Source organism: Bison bison, unplaced genomic scaffold (assembly GCF_000754665.1).
Source record: "Bison bison bison isolate TAMUID 2011002044 unplaced genomic scaffold, Bison_UMD1.0 scf7180017864303, whole genome shotgun sequence".
Classification (NCBI taxonomy): domain Eukaryota; kingdom Metazoa; phylum Chordata; class Mammalia; order Artiodactyla; family Bovidae; genus Bison; species Bison bison.
The window spans coordinates 3,291,806-3,306,229 of NW_011494875.1; the positions used below are offsets into that span (position 1 = coordinate 3,291,806).

Sequence of the window (14,424 nt, forward strand, 5' to 3'; positions counted from 1 at the left end):
ATGTGAGTCTGGGTGAACTCTGGGAGTTGGTGATGGACAGGGAGGCCTGGTGTGCTGCAATTCATGGGGCCACAAAGAGTTGGACATGACTGAGCGACTGAACTGAACTGAACTGAAAGCCTTGTTTGTTTCATTTGTATGGACTAAACACCTATGACTTTTATGGCACATCTTTTGGGGTTGGTTTACATTTTGCAAATATATTATTTGAAACCATTAAAAGCTCAGTTTTAACATAGTTCTCTAGAATGAACTAAGTACTGTTTGCCATAAGTGTTTCTTAGATTCAATTAGACTGAAAGGCCAGCTAGAGTGTAGAGAAAAGAACATCAGACTCAGGGTCTGGAGCTCTGTGATTTGATCCATACGCTGCCCACCATGGGTAGAGGACAATACATCCCAGTTTACCCAAGTTTATCCCAATTTATGCCTGCTCTCCAGTGCAGTTAGTAAGACTGCCCTGTTTCCTTCTCCTTCTGGTTTAAAAGATAAATGATATGGTCACTCTAGTAATATCATATAGAATCAGGCCAATAAGTAACTCTTTTGTCTTCATCCCTCATTTGTCTAAAGATACCTATCCCCCAAAGCTACTTTGTGGAGTAAGCGAGAGTGAAAACATGAAATAGCTTTTAAAAACCCAATGTACTAAGCAAGGGAAACATATGTGATGAGCATCCTATTTCTCGTGCTTGTGTCCTGGCGTCAGCAAAGTCCAGGATCCACAGTTTCTCTTGGCTGAGCCTGATTCTCATTCCCAGGTGCAGTTGCTGTTCCTTCTCTCAAGGCCCCACCTGCTGAGTGAGAGGGTAGGTGGGTGTGTCCAGTGGCTGGGCACTTTCCAGTGAGTGTTGGCAGATGTGACCCAGGCTGCTTCCTGCCTGGCACATATCTCCCCCACGTGATCTTCCATACTCTTTCCCTTCTGCCTGGCCAGATGGAAAAGACCCGCAGGGAAACACAGAGTCCTGGATTGGAGAGTTTTCACTGTGAATCTGGTTTCTAAATTAGTGCTTGGAGGAGAGCACTCCAAAATGGAACATTAGCATCAGACTGAGAGAGAAACGATCTTTTATTATGTTTAGTCAGTAAGAGTTGAGGTTTGCCTGCTATTATTATTAGTTATTGTTAGTGTCCTGGTACTTTCTTGATCTTATCAGAATAATCAAACTTTGATTCCCCCTGCCCCCACAAACGATGCCACTAATGGCAGTAACTATGAGTCTGCCCCCTGTAGGATGCTCTTTGGCTTCAGAGATGTTAACAGGTGAAAGAAATGTGCATCTTAGAATGGATACAATATGACAGTCCATGTTCCAGTGTAGATTTGTTTACACCATTGTCTGAGTCCTATAGCCAATGCCTTGAAGAATGGAGAAACTGCTATTCCTGAAGCTCACAAGGTAGACTCCTAAAGGACTTAACATTTATCTGCTTTATTCACTCTTCCCAGGTGGTGCTAGTGGTAAAGAATCCACTTGCTAAAGCAGAAGACTCAAGACTTGAGAGTTCAATCCCTGGATGGGGAAGATCCCTGGAGAATGAAATGGCAACCCATTCCAGTATTTTTGCCTGGGAAATCCCATGGACAGAGGACCCTGGCAAACTACAGTCCTTGGGGTCACAAAGAGTTGGATACAACTGAGTATATAACTGAGAAAAGGCAGAGGAACCAGAGATCAAATTGCCAACATCTGCTGGATCATTGAAAAAGCAAGAGAATTCCAGAAAAACATCTATTTCTGCTTTATTGACTATGCCAAAGCCTTTGACTGTGTGGATCACAATAAACTATGGAAAATTCTAAAAGAAATGGGAATACCAGACCACCTGACCTGCCTCTTGAGAAACCTGTATGCAGGTCAGGAAGCAACAGTTAGAACTGGACATGGAACAACAGACTAGTTCCAAATAGGAAAAGGAGTACATCAAGGCTGTATATTGTCACCCTGCTTATTTAACTTATATGCAGAGTACATCATGAGAAATGCTGGGCTGGAAGAAGCACAAGCTGGAATCCAGGTTTCTGGGAGAAATATCAATAATCTCAGATATGCAGATGACACCACCCTTATGGAAGAAAGTGAAGAAGACTTTAGTCTTTAGAGCCTCTTGATGAAAGTGAAAGAGGAGAGTGAAAAAGTTGGCTTAAAGCTCAGCATTCAGAAAACTAAGATCATGGCATCTGGTCCCATCACTTCATGGCAAATAGATGGGGAAACAGTGGCAGACTTTATTTTTTGGGGGCTCCAAAATCACTCCAGATGGTGATTGCAGCCATGAAATTAAAAGATGCTTACTCCTTGGAAGGAAAGTTATGACCAACCTAGACAGCATATTAAAAAGAAGAAACATTACCTTGTCAACAAAAGTCCATCTAGTCAAGGCTATGGTTTTTCCAGTAGTCATGTATGGGTATGAGATTTGGACTATAAAGAAAGCTGAATGCTGAAGAATTGATGCTTTTGAACTGTGGTGTTGGAGAAGATTCTTGAGAGTCCCTTAGACTGCAAGGAGATCCAACCAGTCCATCCTAAAGGAGATCAGTCCTGGGTGTTCACTGGAAGGACTGATGTTGAAGCTGAAACTCCATACCTTGGCCACCTGATGCAAAGAGCTGACTCATTTGAAAAGACCCTGATGCTGGGAAAGATTGAGGGCAGGAGGAGAAGGGGATGACAGAGGATGAGATGGTTGGATGGCATCACTGACTCAATAGACATGGGTTTGGGTGGACTCTGGGAGTTGGTGATGGACAGGGAGGCCTGGTGTGCTGCGGTTCATGGGGTCTCAAAGAGTCGGACACGACTGAGCGACTGAACTGAACTGAACTGAGCATGACCCCATACACAGATTCACTTTTCTGCCTTTAACATCTGCGGCATAACCTGGTACACTGTAGGAACTCAATAACATCTGTTGAACGTGGGACTGATGTACACATATAAGTAATATAACGATTAGTTATTAATTCGTGGTGAGAAATCTCATTTCTTCGTGCTGTCTGCCTGCTGCCTGCCATGTTCAGGTCTGCATGAGGAGTTAATTCTCCATCTGTGGGTAAGCCTCAGGGGAAAGTGAGCAACAATAAGGAGCATTGGCTCAGAATTTGGAGTTGTTTTAAAGAATGAGGTGTTTATAGGCATCAATGTATACATGCGTGTTAGTGGGGCTTCTGAAATGTGAGAGAGAGGAGTATGTGGAGGCAGAGATCGTACCTTATAATGTGGACTCCTGAAGAAATGTCTCAAGACCTTAAAAATTGAATTTATTTATTTATTTGAATTATGGCCTTTAGTATTAAAAAATCCATAAAGCTGTTTGCTCCATTTGGTTCTAAAAAATTTCAAGGGGATGCTTTGTTTCTGATGATTGCCTTTTCAGTCTCTGTGAGGATTCTGCTGTGGCGAGGAGAAGAACGCACGACTTTTCAAGAACTTGTCTTTCTCAGACAAGTTGCCCTGAGTTGACTCTGCAGCAGGACAGAAAGCACGGGCTGTGTCTTACCCATGGCTGTGTCTTCAGTGCCTAGGATAGCAACTGGGCTCAGAACTGGTGCCCCATGCATATTTCATGAATAAGTTGTAACTACTATTTAGAATGGTGAATGGATGAATCAAAGCTGAAAAGCTATCTGGGGTTGCAAAATAATACTGGCCCCAGTGTTTGAGCATTGATCTTAAGCCAGGTACTTTACATATATTATTTTGTCTAGTATAAGAGGTAAGCACTAGCATCATCTCTGTTCAGTTCAGTTCAGTTGCTCAGTTGTGTCCGGCTCTTTGCAACCCCATGAACAGCAGCACGCCAGGCTTCCCTGTCCTTCACCAACTTCCGGAGCCTACCCAAACTCATGTCCATCGAGTCGGTGATGCCATCCAACCATCTCATCCTCTGTCGTCCCCTTCTCCTCCTTCCTTCAATCTTTCCCAGCATCAGGGTCTTTTCCAATGAGTCAGTTCTTTGCATCAGGTAGCCAAAGGATTGGAGTTTCAGCTTCAGCATCGGTCCTTCCAATGAATATTCAGGACTGATTTCCTCTAGGATGGACTGCTTGGATCTCCTTGTGATACTGAAGAAATTGAGATCCAGAGGAACAAACACTTGCACAAAGTCACAAAGCAACAAGAGTTCAGGTGTGAGCTCTGGTGTGGCCTCAGGGTAAGCCTATCTTAACTGCTGTGCCTAGTGAGAAATGGTGTGTTTGGAGCCATGGCATAGCATTAGCACAGCTCCATCCATGGATATTCCTACTTCCTTGGGCTTGACCTGAAATCAGTGAGCCAAACATGGAAGTGAGTAATGCTAAGTTTTGAAAAAAATGTTCCAGTTGAGCCATATATTTTCAGGCACCAGCCCGAGGCATCTGTGATACAAGGTGAGAGCGAGCACAGAGTGGTCAGTAACATGCCATCTACCTCAGTTGCTGAGGATCCGCAGTTAATTCCAGACATGAGTTTCTGCACATAATATTACAGGTTCAGAGTGGCCAAAACATTTGCAAGGACATAAACTTCTTGGAGGTGCTAGTGGGAGGTCTCCCTGGGTAATGAAGAGATTGCAGTGTTATCCTTCTTTAAATTTTACTAAAGCACTCATAGTTTTTCCTTTTAATTTGAATGAAAAAATCAACATATTTTTACCCTGTGGCAGAATAGAACTGGGGCTTATGTTTCAAAATAAGCATCTCTGACATCCTGTCCTATGCAGTTTATTTTGACTCTGTCACTTGTAATTTGTTTTTCCTTCCCCCAAGAAGTTGGAGTGGAATGCCACCCCCTTTTTCCTTCTTTGAGTTCTCACCCAATGATACACATTCACAGCATAGTACTAGTCACAGGTTGAAATGATTTTGTATGTCACCCACTGGAATAGCTCAACATATTTCACATTTCAGATTGGCTACCAAACATATAATCTCTATTTTATTCAGTACTAGGAACTCCATGCAGTGAGATCATTTTCTGGGAACTGATTATCTGTCAGGTATCAGTTTATGTAACAGTAGTGTACAGTATTCTTTGCAGAAGTCATGATTGCAACCCTCACTGTTTTTTAAGGCTGGTCAGAAACCAGGGGAGCTTCGCAAACATAGTGATTTTATCCAGAAGTTTTCATGGAGCTGCAAGAGCAGATTAGGGTCTCTGATTACTATGCAGAAGGGGGTCATGGAAAAACCCAGGTGCAAGGCAGAACACTGTTCTTTTGCAGTGAAATATTTTTACTTTAATTTTTGTCCTAAACAATTAAGAAAATAAAACTACAGAATTGAAAGGCAGTCACTTTTTAAACTGTTTCTGAAAATAAGAATATGAATAAATCTCTTTAGGGTGTCATGGACTGTTCTTTGAAATTATAATCAGTGAAAATAATGTCTTAATACTTTTCTCAGCTAGTGTCATACTTGTATTTATAATGATATACGTTTGTTATTAACCTCTCTGTTTATTGAGATGGTGTTAGAAATAACAAGTATCTCATGTGAAATATTGAGATAATAATGGGCGTGGATTTGTAACCATAATATCAACATGGACATGTAAGTTGTGTTATGTTTTTTTATTGTCAAATCAAGTCTATTCTGAGCCCCTGTCCTATTACTTAGGCTGGTGAGAAGCTGGTCATTACTGGGAATTAGGGAGTTTCCAGTTTATTAGAAAACAACAATGGCAGTAGAAATGACAAGACTAATAGCAATAAAATACCTTAACTTCAAAGTGTTCCCTCTAGTTTTCTGTTCGAATGCAGCTGTTCAAGTTTTTGAGGTCCTTAGTGACTGTGTGGCTTCCATGTCTCATTTTGGCAAGGGAATGTTTTGATGCCAAGAATTCAGCCTTGTCAGGAGCATTTCTTAGTCCTCCCTGGAGGTGCTCCTTGCATTCCTCTGCCAGGAGGTAGAGCTACTAGAAAGAAAGGGAAAGTGAAAGTCTCTCAGTCATGTCCAACTCTTTGCGACCCCATGGGCTATACAGTCCATGGAATTCTCCAGACCAGAATACTGGAATGAGTAGCTTTTCCCTTCTCCAGGGGATCTTCCCAAACCAGGAATGGAACCCCGGTCTCCTGTATTGCAGGCAGATTCTTTACCACCTGAGCCACAAGGGAAGCCCAAGAATACTGGAGTGGGTACCCTATCCTTTCTCCAGCAGATCTTCCTGATCCAGGGATCAAACCGGGGTCTCCTGCACTGCAGGCCAATTCTTTACCAACTGAGCGATCAGGGATTTACTAGAAAGCTCATTAAATCCGGCTTCAAAGTGCCTCATTTACAGGGACGGTTCTTCAGAAGGACTCTGCAGTGTATTTGTACGATCGTTTATTTTGACAATGATCAGTGAGGATTATTGTCTTCACTCTGATTCTCTCTTGTTGGGTGGCTTTGGTATTTACTAGCATGCTGGAAGTCACACTGCATGGAAGGTAAGTTGCAGAAATGCTTAGTTTGTTTAGATCATGCTCAATGCCTTCAGTGTGTGATTATGTTATTGCCAGTGGTAGGTGTAGTATAGGACTGGCTTCTAGAAATCCTCCCAGGACTCATTCAGCACCACGAAACAATGGTCCAGGACCACTGTGATATAAATATATCCTAAGGCACTAGAATGAAGAGGGAAATGGCAAGCCACTCCAGTATTCTTGCCTGAAGAATCCCATGGATAGAGGAGCCTGGCGGAGTACAGTCCATGGGGTTGCAGACAGTTGAACATGACTGAGCAGCTAAACAACAATAACAAGGCACTGGAAATATGTAGGCAGTAGAGAAAGGATGAGTTTTGAAAAGTTTGGAGCCAGGAGCTGTTTTATGGAAAATTCTTCCAGTTATCAGATGTTAGTGTTGAAGCAGTTCCTACTGATGCATAACCAGAACATTTTCCATAAGGAAATACACTTGTTGATGCATTATATACAATCATAAATATAACATGAATTTTCTTTGTAAAATGCAAGTTATAAAAAAATCCATTATTTGTCAGAATTTCTATATTTGTGGAGCATAAATCTATAACAGTACTTTAAATATTGGTGCTTTTGTGTGTGAAATCACATTTTTTTTTTTTTGTAAAAACCCAACACATTAGCTCACATCTTAGTGTATTTGAGCCTTCCCAGGTAGCTCTAGTCATAAAGAACCTGCCTGCCAATGAAGGATACTTAAGAGACCCAGGTTCAATCCCTGGATCAAGAAGATCCCCTGGAGAAGGGCATGGTAACCCACTCTAGTATTCTTGCCTGGAGAATCCCATGGACAGAGGAGCCTGGCGGGCTATGGTTCATAGGGTCACAAAGAGTCAGACACGACTGAGTGACTAAGCTTGCGTACACATGTCCTGAAGTAGTCTGGGTGTCCCAGAAGAATTGAGATGCCAAATTACCACCAGCATAGCAAAACATCAAGAAACAAGTGGTCCAGGGACAAAGTTCCTACACATATTTGTTGTGTCAGTGTATTTAATTTAGAGAAATATTATTATACAACTATATAGGTCCCTACAGTGGTAGAAGACTATAAATATGAATTTTATATGTCTTAATTTCAGATAAGCTAAATACATCATTACCCAGAATTATTAATTACACACAAATTCAGGTACTATGGGAATAGAGTATTCTGCTGCTGCTAAGTAGCTTCAGTCGTGTCCGACTTTGTGCGACCCCATAGACGGCAGCCCACCAGGCTCCCCCGTCCCTGGGATTCTCCAGGCAAGAACACTGGAGTGGGTTGCCATTTCCTTCTCCAATGCATGAAAGTGAAAAGTGAAAGTGAAGTCGTTCAGTCATGTCCAACCCTCAGCGACCCCGTGGACAGCAGCCTACCAGGGTCCTCGGTCCATGGGATTTTCCAGGCAAGAGCACTGGAGTGGGGTGCCATTGCCTTCTCCAAGAGTATTCTAGTAGAAACCAAAAAATGTAATGGGCAATTTTGACAAAAGACAGTTTGACACAAAAAGACAGAATTTGGCACACCAAAACCTCTTATTGCAACTGAAACTAAAGCTTGTATAATCACAAGAGCATGAGGGGCTTTCAACAACTTTATTGGGAAAATTCACTGACTTTGATATGTACCATATTTGTCCTGATAGTACAATTTAATGAAAGAAAGCTGTTTTTCTCCCCTAAAATCATGATGGCAGTAACATTTACAGAGAATTAAACAGAACGTACAATAGACATTAGAAATATTTTTCAAGTAGATATTATGAGCAACAGCAAAAAACCCAATGTTCCAACTGTTAAAAGATTCCAACTACTGAGTCCAAGATAAGACATTGTATATATTGTATTATTATATAATTTGTAAAATGTTTTCAGTAAATTAGAACTTCCTGAAAGTCAGGAGGACTCCACAGACAAGAAGGTTCTTGAATTACACATCAATCAAATACAAATGCACTAAATGAACACCTTGAAGAACCAAAGGGAGAGAGAACAGATTTATTGACAATATTTAGTGTTATTATTTAATTGAGTACTTATGCCAATTAAATTTTCAAGTGAATGGGATTTGCCTTTCAGAGGTTACAATGAAAAGTGATGTTCTTGAAATAATGATAATTATTGAAGTCATAAGACTTATTGAACAGATTACTACGTTTGATTCAGTTTTATATAAGCACATTAGAAAGTGAAGTTGCTCAGTCATGTCTGACTCTTTGTGACCCTGTGGACTGTAGCCTACCAGGCTTCTCTGTCCATGGGATTTTCCAGGCAAGAGTACTGGAGTGGGTTGCCATTTCCTTCTTCAGGGGATCTTCCCAACCCAGGGATTGAACCTGGGTCTCCCGCATTGTAAGCAAACGCTTAACCATCTGAGCCACCAGGGAAGCCCTAATAAGCACATTGAAAAATGTCAAAATGAAAAGGAAATGTGACTTAATTATCCCAAATCATTTTTTAGAATTAAATAATGGGAAGAGTGTAAAAATGAAGTGTTAGGTAAGTAAAACAGATGCCAGACATTACTACTTTATTGTCATTGTTTAGGCTCTCAGTCATGTCCTGACTCTTTGCAACCCCGTGGACTATAGCTTGCCAGGCTCCTTTGTCTAAGAGATTCTCTAGGCAAGAATACTGGATTGGGTTGCCATTTCCATCTCTTTAGGGGATCTCAACCCAGGGATCGAACCCACATCACCTGTATTGCAGGTGGGTTCTTTACCACTGAGCCACCAGGGAAGCCACACTTGATTGTTGTCTTTGCCATATTCGACTGGTTGGCTAGCATATGCTACTCTTCTTACTGAAATCCTATGAATGATTTTAAATTCTTTCGCCAGCCAAACATTTTCTCTGTATGAGACAGGACTTGATACAAAAAGATATCGAATTTGCCTTTGGATTGCTTAATAATCTAATTAATGAAGAGGAGTGATTCACATGGACACATTGGAAAACAATTTAAACTTCTTGTTGTTTTGACATGAAAGTGGCTTCAGTGATCATATTATAAACACACAGTGCAACACTACAATGAAGACAGTGACAAACGTCGCTGCAGGTCATCAATTGAAAGAGTAAGATTTGTCACAGGAAAAGGAAACTTGAAATAACCTGAAGTCTTCCACCTCATAAATAAAATTGACTTGATAGAAGTTTCCTGAATTTGACTATTAAAATTTACATATTACCAAAAAGGAGTAAGCTGAAAGAAAATTTTCCAAACTTTAAGTAATAATCAAAGATGATAATATATCAAAATGCAACTGACCATGCTAGAAGAAATAGTGAATTATGTACCTTTTCTATAGAAAATATGTGGTTATCATATGAAGAAATAATAGAAGAGTGTGCAGCTGGAAAGTACAAACAAAAGCATTATCATGGGTGTGTGGGGCAGTTCATCCATAAAAATGTAATTATGGATTTGTGATGTTTTCTCTTTTTAAATATCTTTAAAATTTGTAACTTGTGATTTATGTTTCTAAATTTAAGTTTGTATTCATAACTTCATTTTCTTAGAAGATCTCTCAAACTGTATAAGCTTCAGACCCATGAACCTTTGGTCTGGTCTGTTCTCATCTTAGTCTTCCTTCCACTTTGGGAAGATCTCTTCTTGCTCCATCTTCAAATCTCTCTTCTTCCTGGAATCAGCTGCACTTAGGCTGAAAAGGTCACAAGACAACTTCTTTTGTGGGAGCAATCACATAATTTTCCCCTGCAGCTCTAGACCCAACAGAGAGGGGGTTGTCAGGGAGGGTGGGAAAATATAGTGAGCCTGAAACAAGACTGTCCCACCATTTAGCCTCCTTCCACCCTTGGATTGCTCAATGAATGCCTGTCCCATGCTGAGTTAGCTTCCCTTCTCCTGTTTGTTCCCCACTGCAGTCAGAGTAAACTCAAAAGCAAAAATTAGAGCTACAAACGAAAGTCTCATTTGATCACATGACTCTAGCTAGTTTATTTACTGAGCACCTTTTCTGCCCTAACAACTCTGTGGTGTCCACAGGCAGAGTGTTCAATGGTCTGTGGTCTTCAAGGAAGAACCTTAGGCTGTGTGTGGAGGTTGGAGGCAAGGGGTCAGGTGGCCACTCAGCAGCCCACAGCAGCTATGGTCTTATCTACTTTAAAGGCTTCGGTATAAGATTTTCTCAAAGAATGCCTGTGTTTAGAAGAATTTTGAATGTCATTAGTCTTGAGGGAATTTTAAACTCATGACTTACAAGGCTCTTTAAGATCTAGCCCCTCTTATCCAGGCTCACTGATGCCCGGGATATGCATTCTTTATTCCAGTCACAGAGAACCGCTGCTCTTCTCTCAAACAAGCCAAAGGATTTTCCCACATCTTGCACACATTCCTCTCTCTCTCTAGTAGCATTTTTCCTTCTCTGTTGGAGAGAAACTCCTTTCACTCAGTCTGAATTTCAAGCCTCCTCTGCCCAGTTGAAGCTCTCTTGACTCCATTCACATTTTTCCCTTTCCTTCTGGCCAAGCCCACATGATGATTTATTTACTTGGATCAATTTCAGCCTAGGACTTTGACACACTGTCTCATAATTATTTGTCCAGTTGGCTCATTGTGAGTTTTTCAACAGCACTCATCTTGTTAATCTTGTATCTCAGACCTAACTCAGGACTTGGTAACATAATGGGTGCTCAGAAAAAAAAAAAAAAAAAACTTTTAAATGAATGAAGAAGAGTTAAAAAATAAGATACACTAAGCTATGTTTGTCAAATCAAAAGAATACTTCCCTGCAAAGCCATTCCCTGAGCTATTAATACAAACATTTGTGTTCATACTAAACAAAGAAATTGCCAGATATGTCTTGGCTTCATTCTACCCCCTCCCCATTGTTGATGCAGACAGCCTTATGCTATCTGCATGATACTTCCTTCTGGTCAGGTCTAGACATTGTATGGTGCTGTGGTTTCTCTCTACCAGTTGCTTCTTCCCTTTGAAATGAGAGAATTCAAAAGATATGTTAGTCCATTTCTTTTGACTTTTTATTTCCTGAAGCTTATTCTTCTGTGCTTATTCTAACCTCCCTTCCTTTCAGGCAAGATCTCTTTTCTCTTCCTTTGTTTCATTTCTTAAGCAATATCCTCAAACCATATCATGGTGTAAAACTCTCGTGAATATTACATTTTTATAAAGAAAAGGGAGGCTGCTTTAAAAACACACGAATACAATAAATACTTATTGAGCACAGGCTGTGCTATGTAATGTGAACATAGAGGTGACAAGAACAGTGTCCCTGATATCATGGAGCTTGTCTGTAGTTGGAAGACAAGGTTAAAGAACTACTAAGCACAAGAAATTGTGCTAATTCCTAATAATTATTATAGAGATGAAATGCATGGATTCTCAGCCCAGGATGCTATGCAGTGTTGTAAGGAGGTCCAGATCTCATTTGAATGGCCCCCTAGTCTGAGATCTGAGGATGAGTAAGTGGTAGCCAGGTGACATGGGGAAGCTGGGTGGATGGGGAGAGCTTCAAAGACAGAATAAGCATCATGTTAGAGATCCTGAGCTCAGAGGAGCCTGCAAAGGTTGAAGAAAAAATAAAAGTCTGTGAGAAAGGAGCAGAGAGGGCTAGAGATGAAGTTCATTAACAAAGTGAAGTAACAAAACTGTGTTCAGCCTTGAAGCTCTTGACACTGTCCAAGAGTTCTTTTTCAGACTGAGTTTCACTCCTCAGTTTTACTACTGTTCCTGCTGTTTAATTGTGAATCTAGACACACTATTTTCTCCCCCATCCTCAATATTGTGCATTTTAACCAAATTATGACTAATTTAGGTCTTTGTGGATGTGTGTGGAACTCCAACCATTATTTATTATGTGTTTGCCTCTGGGGACAAAGCTTCCTGCAATTGAAATAGCCCTCTTCCTGAGTCCTTTTAGAGCACCTCCTTTCCAAGTTGGTAGGGTCTGTGTTGCTACACAGATGCTTTGTCTGTGATGACTGCTGAGGGGTAAACATTAAGCTCATTGTGAATAGCAAATGATAAGGCTTTGTTATCTGTAGGGGAAATTGCGGTTTTCATAATTTTATTGCTAAAGAAATAGTTGTCATGGCAATAATTTATGTAACTTTGAGCAGCCAGTGGTTAAGAAGTACTGTTAATGGTGTACTTTCAGTATACCAAGAAAGTACTGCATAATAAAGCTTTTGCTTAGTGCTTTATCGAGGCTGGTATATTTTCCTGATTTTCCCGAAACAATTAATCAAGTTTCCAGAGCCTCAGGTGATTTCTATACATGTTTATTTTAATCCCTCAAGATGTTCTTTTATGTCAGGAATTGTCCCTCTGCTTCTGTGTGCTTTAATCTTATTCCTTCAATCATGTGGGTTTATAGAACTCAACCATGAGATTCAAATCTTAGCAACTCCAAAATAATTTTTTTGTTGTTGTTGTTCAAGCATTAAGTCATGTTCAACTCTTTGCGACCCCATGGACTGTAGCATGCCAGGCTCCTCTGTCCTCCACTATCTCTCGAAGTTGGCTCAGATTTATGTCCTTTGAGTCAGTGGTGCTATCTAACCATCTCTTCCTAACCCACCCCTTCTCCTTTGCCTTCAGTCTTTCCCAGCACCAGGGTCTTTTCCAATGAGTTGGTTCATTGCCAAAGTATTAGAGCTTCACCTTCAGCATCAGTCCTTTCAACAAATATTCAGGGTTGATTTCCTTTAGGATTGATTGATTTGATCTCTTTGCAGTCGAAGAGACTCTCAAGAGTCTTCTCTAGCACCACAATTCAAAAACATCAGTTCCTCAGCACTCAGCCTTCTTTATGGCCCAACTCTCACATCCATACATGACTACTGGAAAAACCATAGCTTTGACTCTACCTTTGGGCCCAGAAGAAGGACGCGAGAAGCGCAAGCGCAGCCACAAGGAGAGCTACTCCGTGTGCGTGTACGAAGTGCTGAAGCAAGTCCATCCGGACACCAGCATCTCTTCCAAGGCCGTGGGAATCATGAACTCCTTCGTCAACGACGTTTTCGAGCGCATCGCTGGCGAGGCATTGCGCCTGGCTCATTACAACAAGCGCTCGACTATCACATCCAGGGAGATCCAGACCGCCATGTGCTTGCTGCTACCTGGGGAGCTGGCCAAGCACGCCGTGTCTGAGGGCACTAAGGCTGTCACCAAGTATACCAGCTCCAAGTAAATATAATATGCCTTGCCGCTGTTAACGGAGAAGGCAATGGCGCCCCACTCCAGTATTCTTGCCTGGAAAATCCCATGGATGGAGGGCCTGTTGGGCTGTAGTCCATGGGGCCGCTAAGAGTCGGACACGACTGAGCGACTTCACTTTCACTTTTGTTGGCAAAGTGATGTCTCTGCTTTTTAATATGCTGTCTAGGTTTGTCATAGCTTTTCTTCCCAGGAGCAAGTGTCTTTTAATTACATGGCTGCAGTCACTGTCTGCAGTGATTTTGGAACCCAAGAAAATAAAATCTTTCACTGCTTCTACTTTTTTCCCCATCTATTTTTCATGAAGTGATGAGACTAGATGCAGCGATCTTAGTTTTTTGAATGTTGACTTTCAAGCCAGCTTTTTTACTCTCCTCTTTCATCCTCATCCACAAGTTCTTTAATTCTTCAGTTTCTGTCATTAGAGTAGTAACATCTGCATATCTGAGGTCATTAATATTTCTCCCAGCAATCTTGATTCCAGCATGTGATTCATCTATTCCCTGCATTTCACATGATGTACTCTGCATAGAAGTTAAATAAGTAGGGTGAGAATATATCAGTTCAGTTCTGTTCAGTTGCTTAGTCATGTCTGACTCTTTGTGACCCCGTGGACTGCAGCACGCCAGGTCTCCCTGTCCATTACCAACTTCCAGAGTTTACTCAAACTCATGTCTATCGAGTTGGTGATGCCATCCAACCATCTTATCCTCTGTCATCCCCTTCTCCTCCTGCCCACAATCTTTCCCAGTATCAGGGTCTTTTCAAATGAGCCAGTTCTTCAC

General features: G+C 41.2%; 1 protein-coding gene across 1 annotated transcript in view; it reads left to right on the plus strand.

The window, feature by feature from the left end:
- LOC104997046 (histone H2B-like) overlaps positions 1-13,613 on the plus strand; it is a 26,138-nt gene extending 12,525 nt beyond the window's left edge. The window contains exon 3 of the mRNA XM_010851502.1: positions 13,303-13,613. Within this exon, the coding sequence (XP_010849804.1) occupies positions 13,303-13,613 (311 nt within the window). The remainder of the gene's footprint in view (positions 1-13,302) is intronic.
- The last annotated feature ends 811 nt before the right edge of the window (positions 13,614-14,424 follow it).